Source organism: Tachysurus fulvidraco, chromosome 23 (genome assembly GCF_022655615.1).
Source record: "Tachysurus fulvidraco isolate hzauxx_2018 chromosome 23, HZAU_PFXX_2.0, whole genome shotgun sequence".
Classification (NCBI taxonomy): Eukaryota; Metazoa; Chordata; class Actinopteri; order Siluriformes; family Bagridae; genus Tachysurus; species Tachysurus fulvidraco.
This window is the reverse complement of record NC_062540.1, coordinates 985,892-1,000,891: the sequence shown is the minus strand read 5'-3', so window position 1 is coordinate 1,000,891 and position 15,000 is coordinate 985,892. Positions and strand designations below refer to the sequence as shown.

At 48.2% G+C, this 15,000-nt stretch overlaps 1 protein-coding gene across 1 annotated transcript in view; it reads left to right on the top strand.

Annotated features, from left to right (window-relative positions):
• The window catches only part of slc1a7b (solute carrier family 1 member 7b), a 25,869-nt gene that overhangs the window by 10,623 nt on the left and 246 nt on the right, over positions 1–15,000 (top strand). The window contains exons 4-11 of the mRNA XM_027139793.2: positions 6,374–6,416; positions 7,282–7,519; positions 7,779–7,878; positions 7,955–8,188; positions 8,748–8,942; positions 10,418–10,552; positions 10,735–10,834; positions 13,465–15,000. The exon at positions 13,465–15,000 is cut by the window's right edge and continues 246 nt beyond it. Coding sequence (XP_026995594.1) covers positions 6,374–6,416; positions 7,282–7,519; positions 7,779–7,878; positions 7,955–8,188; positions 8,748–8,942; positions 10,418–10,552; positions 10,735–10,834; positions 13,465–13,728 — 1,309 coding nt within the window. The 3' untranslated portion in view covers positions 13,729–15,000. The remainder of the gene's footprint in view (positions 1–6,373; positions 6,417–7,281; positions 7,520–7,778; positions 7,879–7,954; positions 8,189–8,747; positions 8,943–10,417; positions 10,553–10,734; positions 10,835–13,464) is intronic.

The following is a 15,000-nucleotide window of genomic DNA, read 5'->3' as shown; positions in this document are numbered from 1 at the left end:
CCTCTCCTCCCCGACCCCCCCTCCCGCGCCCCCCTCCCTTCCCCTCTACACCGCCCCTCACTACCCCCACCCCCCCCCTCTCCCCCCCTCCTCCCCCCCTCCGCCCCCCTCCCCACTCCCACCCCCCCCCTGCTCCCCCCCCCCACCCCTCTCCCCCGCCCGTCCTCTCCCCTCCCCCGCCGCCTGCCCCCCCCCCCCCCGGTGCCCCCATCCCCCCCCCTCTCCCCCCCGCCCTCCCCCGCCCCGCGCCTCCCTCCCCCCCCCCCCCCCCCGCCCCCCCCCCCGCCCCGCCCCCCCCCCCCCGCCCCCCGCCCCCCCGCCCCCCCCCCCCCCCCCCCCTCGTCCCCCCCCCCCCCTCCCCCCCCCCTCCCCCCCCTGCCAAATCACCCCCCCCCTCTCCCCCCCACCACCCCCCCCCCCCCGCGCCCCTATGACATTGTGTGTGCGTGGGCGGGTGCGTGACTTAGGCCTCCGTCGGGGCACCGTGCGGGCCGACCCAAGTTAGACGCTCGTCAGGAGGTGCTCGCTGGCCTCCCGGAGACCGGAGTGGTGACGGGACGGGTCTCCTTGCGGGAGCGAGATGATCCGAGGCTGCATGACCGGTGGGAGTCCCAGGAAAGCCACCCGCCCTGTCCAGGGTATGCGTTACCAAGGGAGTGGGCGGGAGGGCCTCATGCAGACGCTTTGCTTGGTGTTCTTGAGGCACTTTTGCGCTTCTCAGGAGCATGGTGTCTAGATACGAGAGTTGCCGATTCTAAGGAGCAGGCGATTATTGCGCTGGTGGAGGTGATCGCCTACCCGCGGCTAACACTCGTGACGGCACCTCCAAGCTAGTGGTCGTGGTCCCCCCAGGGCACTTGTGGCTACGGGGGTCGGCGCAACGGTTGGAAGGGTTGCTGGTTGGTGGGGGCCTTCCGCAAAATTATCGTGGGTGGCGGCCGGCTTGTGGTGGGAACCCCCTGGTGTTAGTCCTGGCGAGGATGCGTGTAGGTCCACTGGGGTGAGGTGCATATCAGCGTACATAGGCGCGGCCGCTCATTTCGGATGCTAGAAAAAGACCCGAGTTGACCCCTATGCCCCTCCCTCATGTGGAGGGCACCAGTGAATACATGTTATAGACCGCTGCGTCCCTGTCGAAAGCATCGACGGTTCAAACTCCGGCTCTGGCGGGTTGGAGTGGATAATGCCCAGTGCGAAAAGCCAGGAAAGGCCTGATGACCCTGGGGCGGCTTACGAGATGTGGGTAACCTGATTGGAACTGGATTAGGTCGCAAGAAAAGAGGGCTGGGGGCGCAGCATAGAGTGGGTCGCCCGGAGTCCAGAAAGCGAGGAGACAGGCCCCAAAACGTCGCGCGAGCTGGGAGCCTGAACCAGTGGACGGTTTGCATAAGAGAGATTATTCGCTAGGTGGAAGAGCGAGCTTGGGGACCCCCCTCGGCTCAGCTCTCCCCTCCCGGCTCTCTCACCCACGCCCTCGCTCACGCGTCCTCCTCGCCGCACTCGTACTCGCCCTCTCACACTCACATCCCCACGCACACACACACACACACACACACACACACACACACACACACACACACACACACACACACACTGTGGTTTATTTTCAGTCTCTTTAATCTGCACTCCGTCTGTCATGACACATTCCCACTCAGTGCTGCTCTGATTCTGTCTCCATTCTTCTTAATCTCACCCAAAAAGCCTTTTTTTAACTTTTCCCTTTGGTTTTATTTTTAACATAAAAAGCTCTAATAATTATTGAATCTTTCGTCTTTCTGAATGCTGCAATAATAACAACATTATTTAAACTTCATTCCTTCTGACTCGTTTAGTTTGCCATTTTTTGCTCAAGGTCTCTTATAGTAAACTGTTATTGTGGCTCGTGTACAAACACGTTAATCTGTAACTCGGCCGATGTTCAGCGGAGAGGAACGAATGTGTAACTGGTCCAGTGACGGAATTATTATTATTATTATTATTATTATTATTATTATTATTATTATTATTATTATTATTATTGTTATTATTATTATTATTGTTATTATTATTATTAGTATTATTATTATTGTTATTATTATTATTATTATTATTATTGTTATGAAAACTGAAAAAATCTAATAAAAAATAAGATAAAAATAACTGTTGTATTAAAACCAAATCTCAGTGTCTCGGTGTCTCAGTGTCTTTGTCTCTCGGTGTCTCGGTGTCTCAGTGTCTCGGTGTCTCAGTGTCTTTGTCTCTCAGTGTCTTTGTCTCTCAGTGTCTCGGTGTCTCAGTGTCTTTGTCTCTCAGTGTCTCTGTGTCTCGGTGTGTTTGCCTCTCAGTCTCAGTGTCTCAGTCTCTCGGCCTCTCAGCGTCTTTGTCTCTCAGTGTCTCAGCGTGTTTGTCTCTCAGTCTCAGTGTCTCAGTGTCTCGGTGTCTCAGTGTGTTTGTCTCTGAGTGTCTCAGTGTCTTTGTCACTCAGTGTCTCAGTGTCTCAGTGTCTCAGTGTGTTTGTCTCTCAGTCTCAGTGTCTCAGTCTCTCGATGTCTCAGTGTCTTTGTCTCTCAGTCTCTCGGTGTTTCAGTGTGTTTGTCTCTCAGAGTCTCAGTGTCTTTGTCTCTCAGAGTCTCAGTGTCTTGGTGTCTCAGTGTGTTTGTCTCTCAGTCTCAGTGTCTCAGTGTGTTTGTCTCTCAGTCTCAGTGTCTCAGTGTGTTTGTCTCTCAGTCTCAGTGTCTCAGTCTCTCAGTGTCTCAGTGTGTTTGTCTCTCAGTCTCAGTGTCTCTGTGTCTCAGTGTCTTTGTCTCTCAGTCTCTCGGTGTCTCAGAGTCTTTGTCTCTCAGTGTCTCGGTGTCTCAGTGTGTTTGTCTCTCAGTCTCAGTGTCTCAGTGTCTCCGTGTGTTTGTCTCTCAGTCTCAGTGTTTCAGTGTCTCAGCGTCTCAGTGTGTTTGTCTCTCAGTCTCAGTGTCTCAGTGTCTCAGTGTCTCGGTGTGTTTGTCTCTGTCTCAGTGTCTCAGTGTCTCAGTGTGTTTGTCTCTCAGTCTCAGTGTCTCAGTGTCTCAGTGTCTCAGTGTCTCAGTGTGTTTGTCTCTCAGTCTCAGTGTCTCAGTGTTTTGCTGCCTGTGTGTAAAAAGTCCATAAATCCCACTTGACCCTAGAAGCTTGTGATGTTTTTGATTGTGAGAATAACAGCTGATGAAACCGGAATCATACAGACAGGAATTACAGACAATTCCAGTTCAACATGATGCTTCACTTTAGTAACTGTTTATACTGCAGAGGAACTTGTGCTTAAGGTGAGTTTCCGTCTCATTCAGCTACGCAGCACTAATGTGTCTCTCTAACAGGAAGAGAACTGTAGTGAGTGATAGTGAAGTGAGAGAAAGGAGGATTAACACATCAACATCAACCTAGAACATCTCAGAGCTGAAATAACAACCCTCAAGGTTCCTCTGCTGGTGAGAATGAGCCTCGTTCAGCAGGGTGTGTGTGTGTGTGTGTGTGTGTGTGTGTGTGTGTGTGTGTGTGTGTGTGTGTGTGTGTGTGTGTAGATCACGATTGTCCTTGATGAGATGTTGTTGAATACAACACAAATACACATCTCTGTTCAGCCCAAGGATCTCGATTCCCACTCACACAAAAACAGAACAGAAAATGGAGAAATTCCTCTGAGGCTTTGACCAAGTTCTATTTACATATTTAAAAAAAATATTATTATTATTATGAATGGATCCACTGTGACCCTGACCAGGCACTTATTATGGAAGAAAGGACGGAATAAATGGTACATAATAATCAGACTCTTCAGTCCAACCTGCATGCAGCTCCCGATGTACGGAGCGTTTCAGAGCCGTGTTTATGTCCCCACGTCCTCTAGGGTTACAAACTCTAAACCTTTTTAGAAGGAAATGAACCAATAGCAGAAACTCGACCTGATGTTTTATTCCGTCCCCAGGATTGGGATATTCTGTGCAGAAATGAACGCAAACTCAGGGGACGCACGGTGGCTTAGCGGTTAGCACGTTCGCCTCACACCTCCAGGGTCGGGGGTTCGATTCCCACCTCCGCCTTGTGTGTGTGGAGTTTGCATGTTCTCCCCGTGCCTCGGGGGTTTCCTCCGGGTACTCCGGTTTCCTCCCCCGGTCCAAAGACATGCATGGTAGGTTGATTGGCATCTCTGGAAAAATTGTCCGTAGTGTGTGTGTGTGTGTGTGTGTGTGTGTGAATGAGAGTGTGTGTGTGCCCTGTGATGGGTTGGCACTCCGTCCAGGGTGTATCCTGCCTCGATGCCCGATGACGCCTGAGATAGGCACAGGCTCCCCGTGACCCGAGACGTTCGGATAAGCGGTAGAAGATGAATGGATGAAAGTGAGACGTGTGTTGTGCATTACATTAACTAACAGCCAATCAGATTACAGCTCTAAAGATCAAAAGCTTGTGGCCAGAGAAGATGTAAATCCATCAGTACAGAAAAAGATGATAGAAAGTAAACAAATCAGTGTCTTCAGTTCAGCGTCTTCATCCCTGAACCCAGAACATCAGACGTTACTGTAATTGTTGTTTATCTCCCTGTTTGAAGCTTTTTTGTGAATTTAAAAAGTCTTTAAGCTTTTGGTCTTCTGACCTTCGTGTCTCCTCAGAGACGTCTGCAGAATATTAGAGGACTTTAATAAACATGAGGATGTCTCAGGGTTACTGATGTTCCCTGAGTCTCCTGGACAAGGTCGTCTCGGGGTGGGGGGGTGGGGGTCATTCTAATGGAACGTCACCTATAAATAACACCTCAATTCATGTCCATGCAAAAGTTTTCACCTAAAAGAATCTTCCTAAATGTTCCTGATTAATAAAAGCTAGAAGTTCTTCCTGTTCAACAGAAACACATCCTGGGTGTGTGTGTGTGTGTGTGTGTGTGTGTGTGTGTGTGTGTGTGTGTGTGTGTGTGTGTGTGTGTGTGTGTGTGTGTGTGATCCTGAAGAGCTTTGTTATGTCCAGTTCTGTTCATCACTAACACATCGGGAGCAGAGTCTTCAACTGTCAATCACAGTAACACTAGCCCCCTACTGCCCCCCACTGCACACTACTGCCCCCTACTGCCCCCCACTGCACACTACTGCTCCCTACTGCCCCCCACTGCACACTACTGCTCCCTACTGCCCCCCACTGCACACTACTGCTCCCTACTGCACACTACTGCTCCCTACTGCCCCCTACTGCTCCATACTGCCCCCTACTGGCCCCTACTGCACACTACTGCTCCCTACTGCCCCCCACTGCACACTACTGCTCCCTACTGCCCCCCACTGCACTGCTCACTACTGCACCCTACTGCCCCCCACTGCACACTACTGCTCCCTACTGCCCCCCACTGCACTGCTCACTACTGCACCCTACTGCTCCCTATTGCTCCCTACTGCACCCTATTGCTCACTACTGCCCCCTACTGCTCCCTACTGTGGCCCACTGCACACTAATGCTCCCTACTGCTCCCTTCTGCTCCCTACTGCACCCTACTGCCCCCCCACTGCACACTACTGCTCCCTACTGCACCCTACTGCCCCCTACTGCTCCCTACTGCCCCCACTGCACACTACTGCTCACTACTGCACCCTACTGCGACCCACTGCACACTACTGCTCCCTACTGCTCACTACTGCACCCTATTGCCCCCTACTGCCCCCTACTGCTCCCTACTGCTCCCTACTGTGCCCCACTGCACACTAATGCCCCCTACTGCCCACTAATGCCCCCTACTTCTCCCTATTGCCCACTACTGCTCCCTACTGCTTACTGTTGCCCCCCACTGCACACTAATGCCCCCTACTGTTCACTACTGCCCCCTACTGCACCCTATTGCTCCCTACTGCCCCCCCACTGCACACTAATTCCCCATACTGCCCCCTCCTGCTCTCTAATGCCCCTACTGTTTCTATCAGGCTTCTTACTACTCACTGCAGGTGGCCATTGATTTATTTCTTTCCCACACTGATCTGACATTTATGGCGTGTCTCGTCTTTGCCAGAATCTTTTCTTCTTCTTCGATTTTAAACACGAGGTCTCGCTTCAGAGACTGAGGATGAAACGTAAAGCTCCACATGATGTAAGACAAATGTGTCCAAATGAAGGCAGTGAGCTCAAAGCTGAGACGTTCCATCCGTTCCCTCTGCAGCGTCGGCGTTCTCACAGTAAAGCAGCAGCACAGCGATGACCTTCTGAATGAAGAGTTCACACCCTACAGACCAGCAGGAACTCATGACGTTCCTTCCATCATTTGTCTGTTCCATGAATAGATGATTTTTTTTTTCTCATGGCTCTTTGGAAATCCAGGCTGTTGATTGTTTGTATGTTGAACAGTGTGTTAATTCTGTGCCTCTTTTTTTTTCCTTCGTCCACACAGGAACATGTTTCCCGCCAATCTGGTTCAAGCTACATTTCAGCAGGTAAGATGCCGAGCACGAAGTCTACAGAGGTTCAGATTGAACTACAGCAAACCATCAGACAAATGAAAATGTCCTCAGACTCTGTTTCATTGTGTAGATGTAGATGATCCTCATCCTCATCCTCATCCTCATCCTCCATTCCTTTAGAAGAACCTTTTATCTAAGCGCTTGTCTTCACCGATTTACCAAATGAGAGCTCATGCTGATGTCCTTCTTCTTCTACAAATTCAACATCGAGGAAGTTTGAACGTTCGATATTTCAGAGACGAAGTAGGAGATGTTCGTAAACGACCTTTAACCTTTCACATATACGGTAGATATACAGATGTTTCGAATAAAATAAAGAAGATGGGGGGGGGGCACAGTGGCTTAGTGGTTAGCACGTTCTCCTCACAGCTCCAGGGTTGGGGGTTCGATTCCCACCTCCGCCTTGTGTGTGTGGAGTTTGCATGTTCTCCCCGTGCCTCGGGGGTTTCCTCCGGGTACTCCGGTTTCCTCCCCCGGTCCAATGACATGCATGGTAGGTTGATTGGCATCTCTGGAAAATTGTCTGTAGTGTGTGAGTGTGTGAGTGAATGAGAGTGTGTGTGTGTGTGTGTGATGGGTTGGCACTCCGTCCAGGGTGTATCCTGCCTCGATGCCCGATGACGCCTGAGCCGAGGTAGTTCGGATAAGCGGTAAATGAGTGAGTGAGTAAAAAAGATGCAAAGCTTTTAGACACCAGATCGTTCTTAGAGACGTCTTTGAGGACAATTGGACAGATAACTGACCTTAGCTGTTTGGTGACCAGAGGTTATAAATCTGAGTAAATAAGGACATTATTAAATCAGTTTGTAGATCACATTGTGTTCCTCGTGTGTCTCAGTACCGCACTAACAGCGTCCCCGTCAGGAAGACTCTGAAGACGGCGGAGAGCTCGAGCGTGACACGCCGCACGCTCATCTATAATCTCCAAGACGACGGTGACGACAGCGAAAACGGCAGCGACGTCCGCAACTTCCAGCTGGACCTGACGCCTCCGCCGGACGTAGTGATGCGCACACAGCCTGGGACCAGCGACGGCATGAACGTGCTGGGCATCGTCATCTTCTCAGCTACTATGGGCAAGAAAACACACACAAACTCAGGAGTGCACACTTACATTACAACACCAACGTTAATGAAGTAGAACGAGATGTTTATAAGCAGATAAGGGAACTGAGCTCCATCTCAAAGGTAGAAGCCATTTAAAGGCGTTCATACAGACAGAAATGTGTTACGGTCGAGCGCAGCATCTAGGATCCAGACTTCAGACTCTTAAAGGTGTGACTCGGACCCTGATGTCAGAGTCGTGTCTCTAACGCTTGTGTGTATCGTGTTCAGGCATCATGTTGGGCAGGATGGGTCCTAACGGCAGTGCGCTCGTTAACTTCTGCCAAAGTCTTAACGAGGCTGTGCTCAAGATCGTAGCCATTGTTATCTGGTGAGTCTCGAGAAGATCTCAGACGGTTTAAGATGATCAGACTCGTACACTTCCTGATGTGTGTCCATGTTCCCAGGTACTTTCCGTTCGGGATCGTCTTTCTGGTGGCCGGGAAAATTCTGGAGATGAGTGATCCATCAGATATGGGAAAGAAGCTGGGATTCTACGCCATTACAGTGGTGATGGGTCTGATCCTGCACGGGCTCTTCATCCTGCCCAGCATGTACTTCTTCATCACTAAGAAAAGCCCCATTGTTTACATCCGGGGAATCCTGCAGGCTCTGCTCATCTCACTGGCCACTTCATCCAGGTACCACACACACACACACACACACACACACACACACATATCACAAAACAGTGGACATTCATTCATTCATTCATTCATTCATCTTCTACCGCTTATCCGAACTTCTCGGGTCAGGCCTGTGCCTATCTCAGGCGTCATCGGGCATCGAGGCAGGATACACCCTGGACGGAGTGCCAACCCATCACAGGGCACACACACACACACTCTCATTCACACACACTCTCACACACTACGGACAATTTTCCAGAGATGCCAATCAACCTACCATGCATGTCTTTGGACCGGGGGAGGAAACCGGAGTACCCGGAGGAAACCCCCGAGGCACGGGGAGAACATGCAAACTCCACACACACAAGGCGGAGGTGGGAATTGAACCCCCAACCCTGGAGGTGTGAGGCGAACGTGCTAACCACTAAGCCACCGTGCCCCCCTTGGACTTTTATTGCATGTTTATAATTATTAAATTTCTTTAACATTAGTGTGTGTGTGTGTGTGTGTGTGTGTGTGTGTGTGTGTGTGTGTGTGTGTGTGTGTGTGTGTGTGTGTGTGTGTGTTCTAGCTCTGCCACACTGCCCATCACTTTTAAGTGCCTCCTGGAGAACAACCACATCGACAGGCGCATCATTCGCTTCGTGTTGCCTGTAGGTGCCACTATAAACATGGATGGCACGGCGCTGTACGAGGCTGTAGCAGCGATCTTCATCGCTCAGGTCAACAACTATGAGCTGGACTTTGGCCAGATCATCACCATAAGGTAAAGACGGGACAGGGAGTGAGGGACTGCAGAACACTCGGACACCGGAGACTCCTTCCTTAAACAGCACATCACTATATACTGTATATAATCACTAGTCAGGGAAATTTCACTGTTACCATAGAAACCATTAGAAAGAGCACACTGATATAAAGCTGTGATGATTAATACATTTAATAAATTAAGTCCATAAACATTTCTGGAGCTGTTTACTGATTTACTGAATCCCGCTGTGACGTCCACACGAGGGTTCATCATCCACACAGAAGCTCGTGTGTTCAACTGCGACTCGTTTCTTAATTAAACGTCCCTGAATCCGGGCGCTAAGAAAATGCCCCTAAAGGTTCTTTGGAAAGTTCTCAGCTTCTCTGATGCTGGATTTTAAGCTCCAGAAGTTTCTTCAAGGTCGCAGAGCAAAAAACATTGTGAATCTTTTTAACATGAAATAAAGATATTTTTATTTCTTGCCCCTTAGAGAGCACACACACACACTAGAGAGCACACACACACACTAGAGAGCACACACACACACTAGAGAGCACACACACACTAGAGAGCACACACACACACACACTAGAGAGCACACACACACACTAGAGAGCACACACACACTAGAGAGAGCACACACACACACTAGAGAGCACACACACACACTAGAGAGCACACACACACAAGAGAGAGCACACACACACACTAGAGAGCACACACACACACTAGAGAGAGCACACACACACACTAGAGAGCACACACACACTAGAGAGCACACACACTAGAGAGCACACACACACAGGAGTGTGACACTCTAATCCAGCTGCTATATTTTATTTTCCTGAATAACTCCAAATTTACCTCCCAGGAAAGTTTCTGTAACGTTCTCTGTAACGTTTCTGTAACGTTCTCTGTAACGTTTCTGTAACGTTCTCTGTAACGTTTCTGTAACGTTCTCTGTAACGTTCTCTGTAACGTTCTCTGTAACGTTTCTGTAACGTTCTCTGTAACGTTTCTGTAACGTTTCTGTAACGTTCTCTGTAACGTTCTCTGTAACGTTTCTGTAACGTTCTCTGTAACATTTCTGTAACGTTTCTGTAACGTTTCTGTAACGTTCTCTGTAACGTTCTCTGTAACGTTCTCTGTGCCGTAGTCTGGTGTTAGACTAAATATTGTGGACTTGTTTTGGACAGAAAGGTTGTGGTTTTGTTTGCTGTTATTGTGTTGAAGAGAAAAACAAAACACTGAAACATTTATAAAAAAAAAACATCACTAGATAAATGTATTGACTTCATCTCTCACTTTATCCAGCATCTGTTTCTGTCTCTGTTCACGTCACTACAAAATGTTGATTAGATGTAATGTGAGGGCAGTAGTGCAGGAACTCAGAGCTGTGTGTGTGTGTGGGGGGGGGGGGGGGGGTATTGATTTATACCTTTTGTTTCATCTTTTGGCTTATTTGAAATTTTTCCTCGCACGTTTCACAGCATCACAGCCACAGCAGCGAGTATAGGAGCGGCGGGCATCCCGCAGGCCGGCCTGGTTACCATGGTAATCGTGCTGACGTCAGTCGGGCTTCCGACAGATGACATCACACTCATCATCGCTGTGGACTGGGCTCTGTGAGTATGACACCTGACATAATGCTTAATGATGCTTAGTAGGTGCAGAAATATCGGTGCACAAAGTATTGGCACCCCTCATCCAGAATTGTTAACAGGGAAGCTGAATTCTGGATTATGATGTGTTCAAACACGCGCACATTCCAGAGCTTTGACCTTTGACCTTCACCCTGTGTTATTAGGGACCGGTTTCGTACTATGGTGAATGTGATGGGAGATGCGCTCGCTACCGGAATCATGGCACACATCTGCAGAAAGGACTTCATGCAAGAGGGAGATGGAGTGAGTCACGTCTTATTCTGTTTTTAGACTAAGAGTCAGGCTCGTGACATGTGACTCATTTACTGTCCAGGAGGGATGAGATAAATGTGTCAGGTGTCATGAGATAAACGTGTCAGGTGTCGTGTCATAAACGTGTCAGGTGTCGTGTCACAAATGTGTCAGGTGTCGTGTCACAAATGTGTCAGGTGTCATGACGCGTCATAAACGTGTCAGGTGTCGTGTCACAAACGTGTCAGGTGTCATGCGATAAATGTGTCAGGTGTCATGCGATAAATGTGTCAGGTGTCATGCGATAAATGTGTCAGGTGTCATGTCTCAAATGTGTCAGGTGTCGTGTCATAAATATGTCAAGTGTCGTGTCACAAACGTATCAGGTGTCATGAGATAAATGTGTCAGGTGTCATGCCATAAATTTGTCAGGTGTCATGCGATAAATGTGTCAGGTGTCGTGTCATAAACGTGTCAGGTGTCGTGTCATAAACGTGTCAGGTGTCGTGTCACAAACGTGTCAGGTGTCGAGATAAACGTGTCAGGTGTCGTGTCATAAACGTGTCAGGTGTCGTGTCATAAACGTGTCAGGTGTCATGAGATAAACGTGTCAGGTGTCGTGTCATAAACGTGTCAGGTGTTGTGTCACAAACGTGTCAGGTGTCGTGTCATAAACGTGTCAGGTGTCGTGTCGGAGGTTTTAAGTGTCGTGTCATAAACGTGTCAGGTGTCGTGTCATAAACGTGTCAGGTGTCGTGTCACAAACGTGTCAGGTGTCGTGTCGGAGGTTTTAAGTGTCGTGTCACAAACGTGTCAGGTGTCGTGTCACAAACGTGTCAGGTGTCGTGTCACAAACGTGTCAGGTGTCGTGTCGGAGGTTTTAAGTGTCGTGTCATAAACGTGTTAGGTGTCGTGTCACAAACGTGTCAGGTGTCGTGTCACAAACGTGTCAGGTGTCGTGTCACAAACGTGTCAGGTGTCGTGTCGGAGGTTTTAAGTGTCGTGTCATAAGTCAGTTATGCCATAAACGTGTCATGATATAAATGTTATGTCATTTATATGTCATGTCATAAACATACTGTCTGATGTCCAGCTGTATTGCGGTGTCATGTTTACATTTCTGTTGGTCATGTCACTACGAGAGTTTATTCATCACCACAAGAGTGAGACATTTCTACACAACAATCTATAACACATCTATTCCTTTATAAAAAGCTGGAGGCTCCTGAGAGAAGGACTGGAGTAGATAATAATGCTGACAGGAAGCCAGGTGATAAATCTGGTGTCTACAGTAGAGATGGTCTTCATTCCTCTCAGGGAACTAGGATTTACATGCTGGAGCATCTCAGGAAGTTCACACGCTTAATAAAGTGATTCATCGGCAGAATCTTAGTGTGAAGTTCTGAGAGTCTCATCAGGAATCTGAGGTGCTGCCGAGCCACATTCCTCAGCGGACATCAGTGTTATTTATGAGGGACTTTTAAGAACTCCGGGCGTCGGTGGTAAACACTTATCTTCATTACTGATACACAGATTTATCCTCGTGCTCTCTGACACCGCACACTAGATTAAAGGAGTAATTAAAAACCTCAATGACGATCGATCAGAGAAACGTCCTGTGCTGCTTTATACGAGGCTAATGTGCCGGTTAGCATCATCACCCTGACGTAAAGCCTGATGAATTCTGCCTGAGGTTTGTAGTGTTTCTTTAAGACTTCTTTAAGTGTCTGATTAAGGTGAAAGGTTCAGTCTGTACAGAATCAGGGTTTTAATGGACAACACGTGTGTGAGACGATCCCATTATCGTTTATCTGCCAAAATATGTGGGCTCGCTGCCTCTGGACGGATTAAGTACACTTCGTTTACTCGGTTTTCCAAAAAAAAAAAAAAAACAGGCCGAGGCTGAAGCGTGTTGATTCGGCCGTCTGGTTTCTGTCCGGTGTTATAACAGTGATCTGAAATCTAAAATTAAAAACATGAGAGGTTTCCAGCTCGTCCGAGGCTCAGAGACAGAAACGAGAGGAACAACAGAAACACCGTTTTGGAGTGACATACAGTTCGGAGTACGACGTATTTATCTGAGGTCTGTCCGATGACACCGTTATCGCTAGTGTTGTTGCTCAAAAGTGAATTCAGCTCGAAATATTTCGAACTCTAGTTGTTAAAAGTTCCAGAATTCCAAGCCATGTCTGGTTTACTCCGAAACCCCGCCTCCTAGCCACACCCCGAACATAAGTCTCCACCTCCCTGAATCTACATCGATCACGTCTTCCAGATCAGACCACAATTAGCTCAAATCCCCCCGATAACGGCAAAGCTAGCGAATACATTAGCGAGTGTAACTAGCTAGTTCTTAAACATCGTTCATCTCAATGTACTAAGATAGAAATACAACACGTAAGATGGCACTTCTGCTCATTTATAATATGAACGATCTCACTTCCTGTCCAGGAAAATTCAGGCTAATTCAGTGTCCATTTAGTGTTCGCCTAAAAAGTATCTCGTTTTACTTATTTGATGGGGCGGGGTGAAGGGGCTTGGGGCGTGTCTATAAAATGACTGGCAGGAGGGATGTAAAGACAAGCACAGAGAATGGAGTTGATCATCTTCTCCACGGTCATTTCCTCTCCGTTTCTCTTCAGGTTCCTCTCATCTGCGAGACGAAACCTGTTCACACCCAGCAGCAAATTAACTGCCAGCAGAAAAACGGCAGTTTCCAGCCGCTTCCAGCAGGGGGCAAGCCTGAGCTCGTTTCTCCGGACGTGGCTCGCCTCATGCGGCTGGAGGAAGGAGTGCGACCCCTGCCACCTGAGAGGAAGATCCCCCCGGTGCCTCCACGCCACATGAAACACAAGGACAAGGAGCACTGCTCCATCGACATGAACGGCCTCGAGACCAACGTATAGCAGCTACGACGGACCGTCCGGACGTGAAGGTTCCACACAGATTAAAGGACTCGCTTCTCGCTGTAGATTGACTCGGGTTCACATCTCATTTTAGTTAGAGAGAAGGACCGGCATCCGTAGATTTCTGTTTGTTTCTTTGACTTTGAAACCCGACTTGTAAATTTTACACAGAATAACGTTGGATTTTGGAGCTAACAAGCTAACTCACGCTAACACTTTGTGACTCTTTGTCCATGCCGGCTCGTCGCACATGTCTCTAGTGGGTGTGGCCTAGACAGTTTTTTTTTTTTGGTATCTCCAATGAGGATCGATACTTACCAAACTTTACGTACGGTAGGAATTAAAGTTGTTAGTGAGGAAACGTTGGATCACACGTGCTGTAGAACTGGTCTGAGGAATCCAAGGTTAATAAAATCTCCGTTCTAACGGTTTGTTCACACAGAAAACGATCCATCGATTTGTGGTTTGTTTGTGTGAAGGTAGGATGAAGCACCTCAGGTGTCTCCACTGGGTGAAGAACCTTCTTCGTTCAGGTATCGAGAGCTGTGATCCTGTGAGGACAAATCGCAGGAACTGAACTGTTTCTGCTACATCCATGCTAATCACATGCTAAATTAACTTGACATTGTTGTTTAAGGTAGCGAATCGCGCTAACAAACCAGTGCTGCGAGATAAAATCAGATCAGATCGGATCAGACCTCAAATCAGCCTGCGTGTTTGCGACATCCAATCTAACGTCAGTGATAAACTTCCTGGTTTGTGCTAGCATGCTAAACACCGCTAATAACCGTTATTAAGCTAGCTCTGATTTGTCTGCATGTTAATGCATTCGGGTGGAAATCTATATTATAAAAACAAATCTATATTTCCGCAGCTTATATAGCAAGCAGTCATGTGATCAGACATCAGACCGAGTTAAAGACGTGCTAGCAGCTAGCATGAACACGTTTGGGATCTTTTCTGCTTCCTGGAGCAAACCAACAGCAGAAAGTTTTAAACTTTCGGGATGTTTAATCTGTTTATCATACGTATCGAGTGACTGCTTTTTTTGACCTATTTATTTATCGATCTATTTGTCCATGTTGCTCATTTAAACACATTGTGATGTTCTTCCTAAGTGTCTCCTTCATCTTGTGGATAAACGTTTCTCTTCAGCTGCACCGCGATTCCGATCACCGTGTAGCCTGCTATGCTAATTCTCTCTGTTTTTTATTTATTTATTTATTTTTATTCTAGACAGAAAAATTGTCCATTTGCTCGAGACGAGAAACC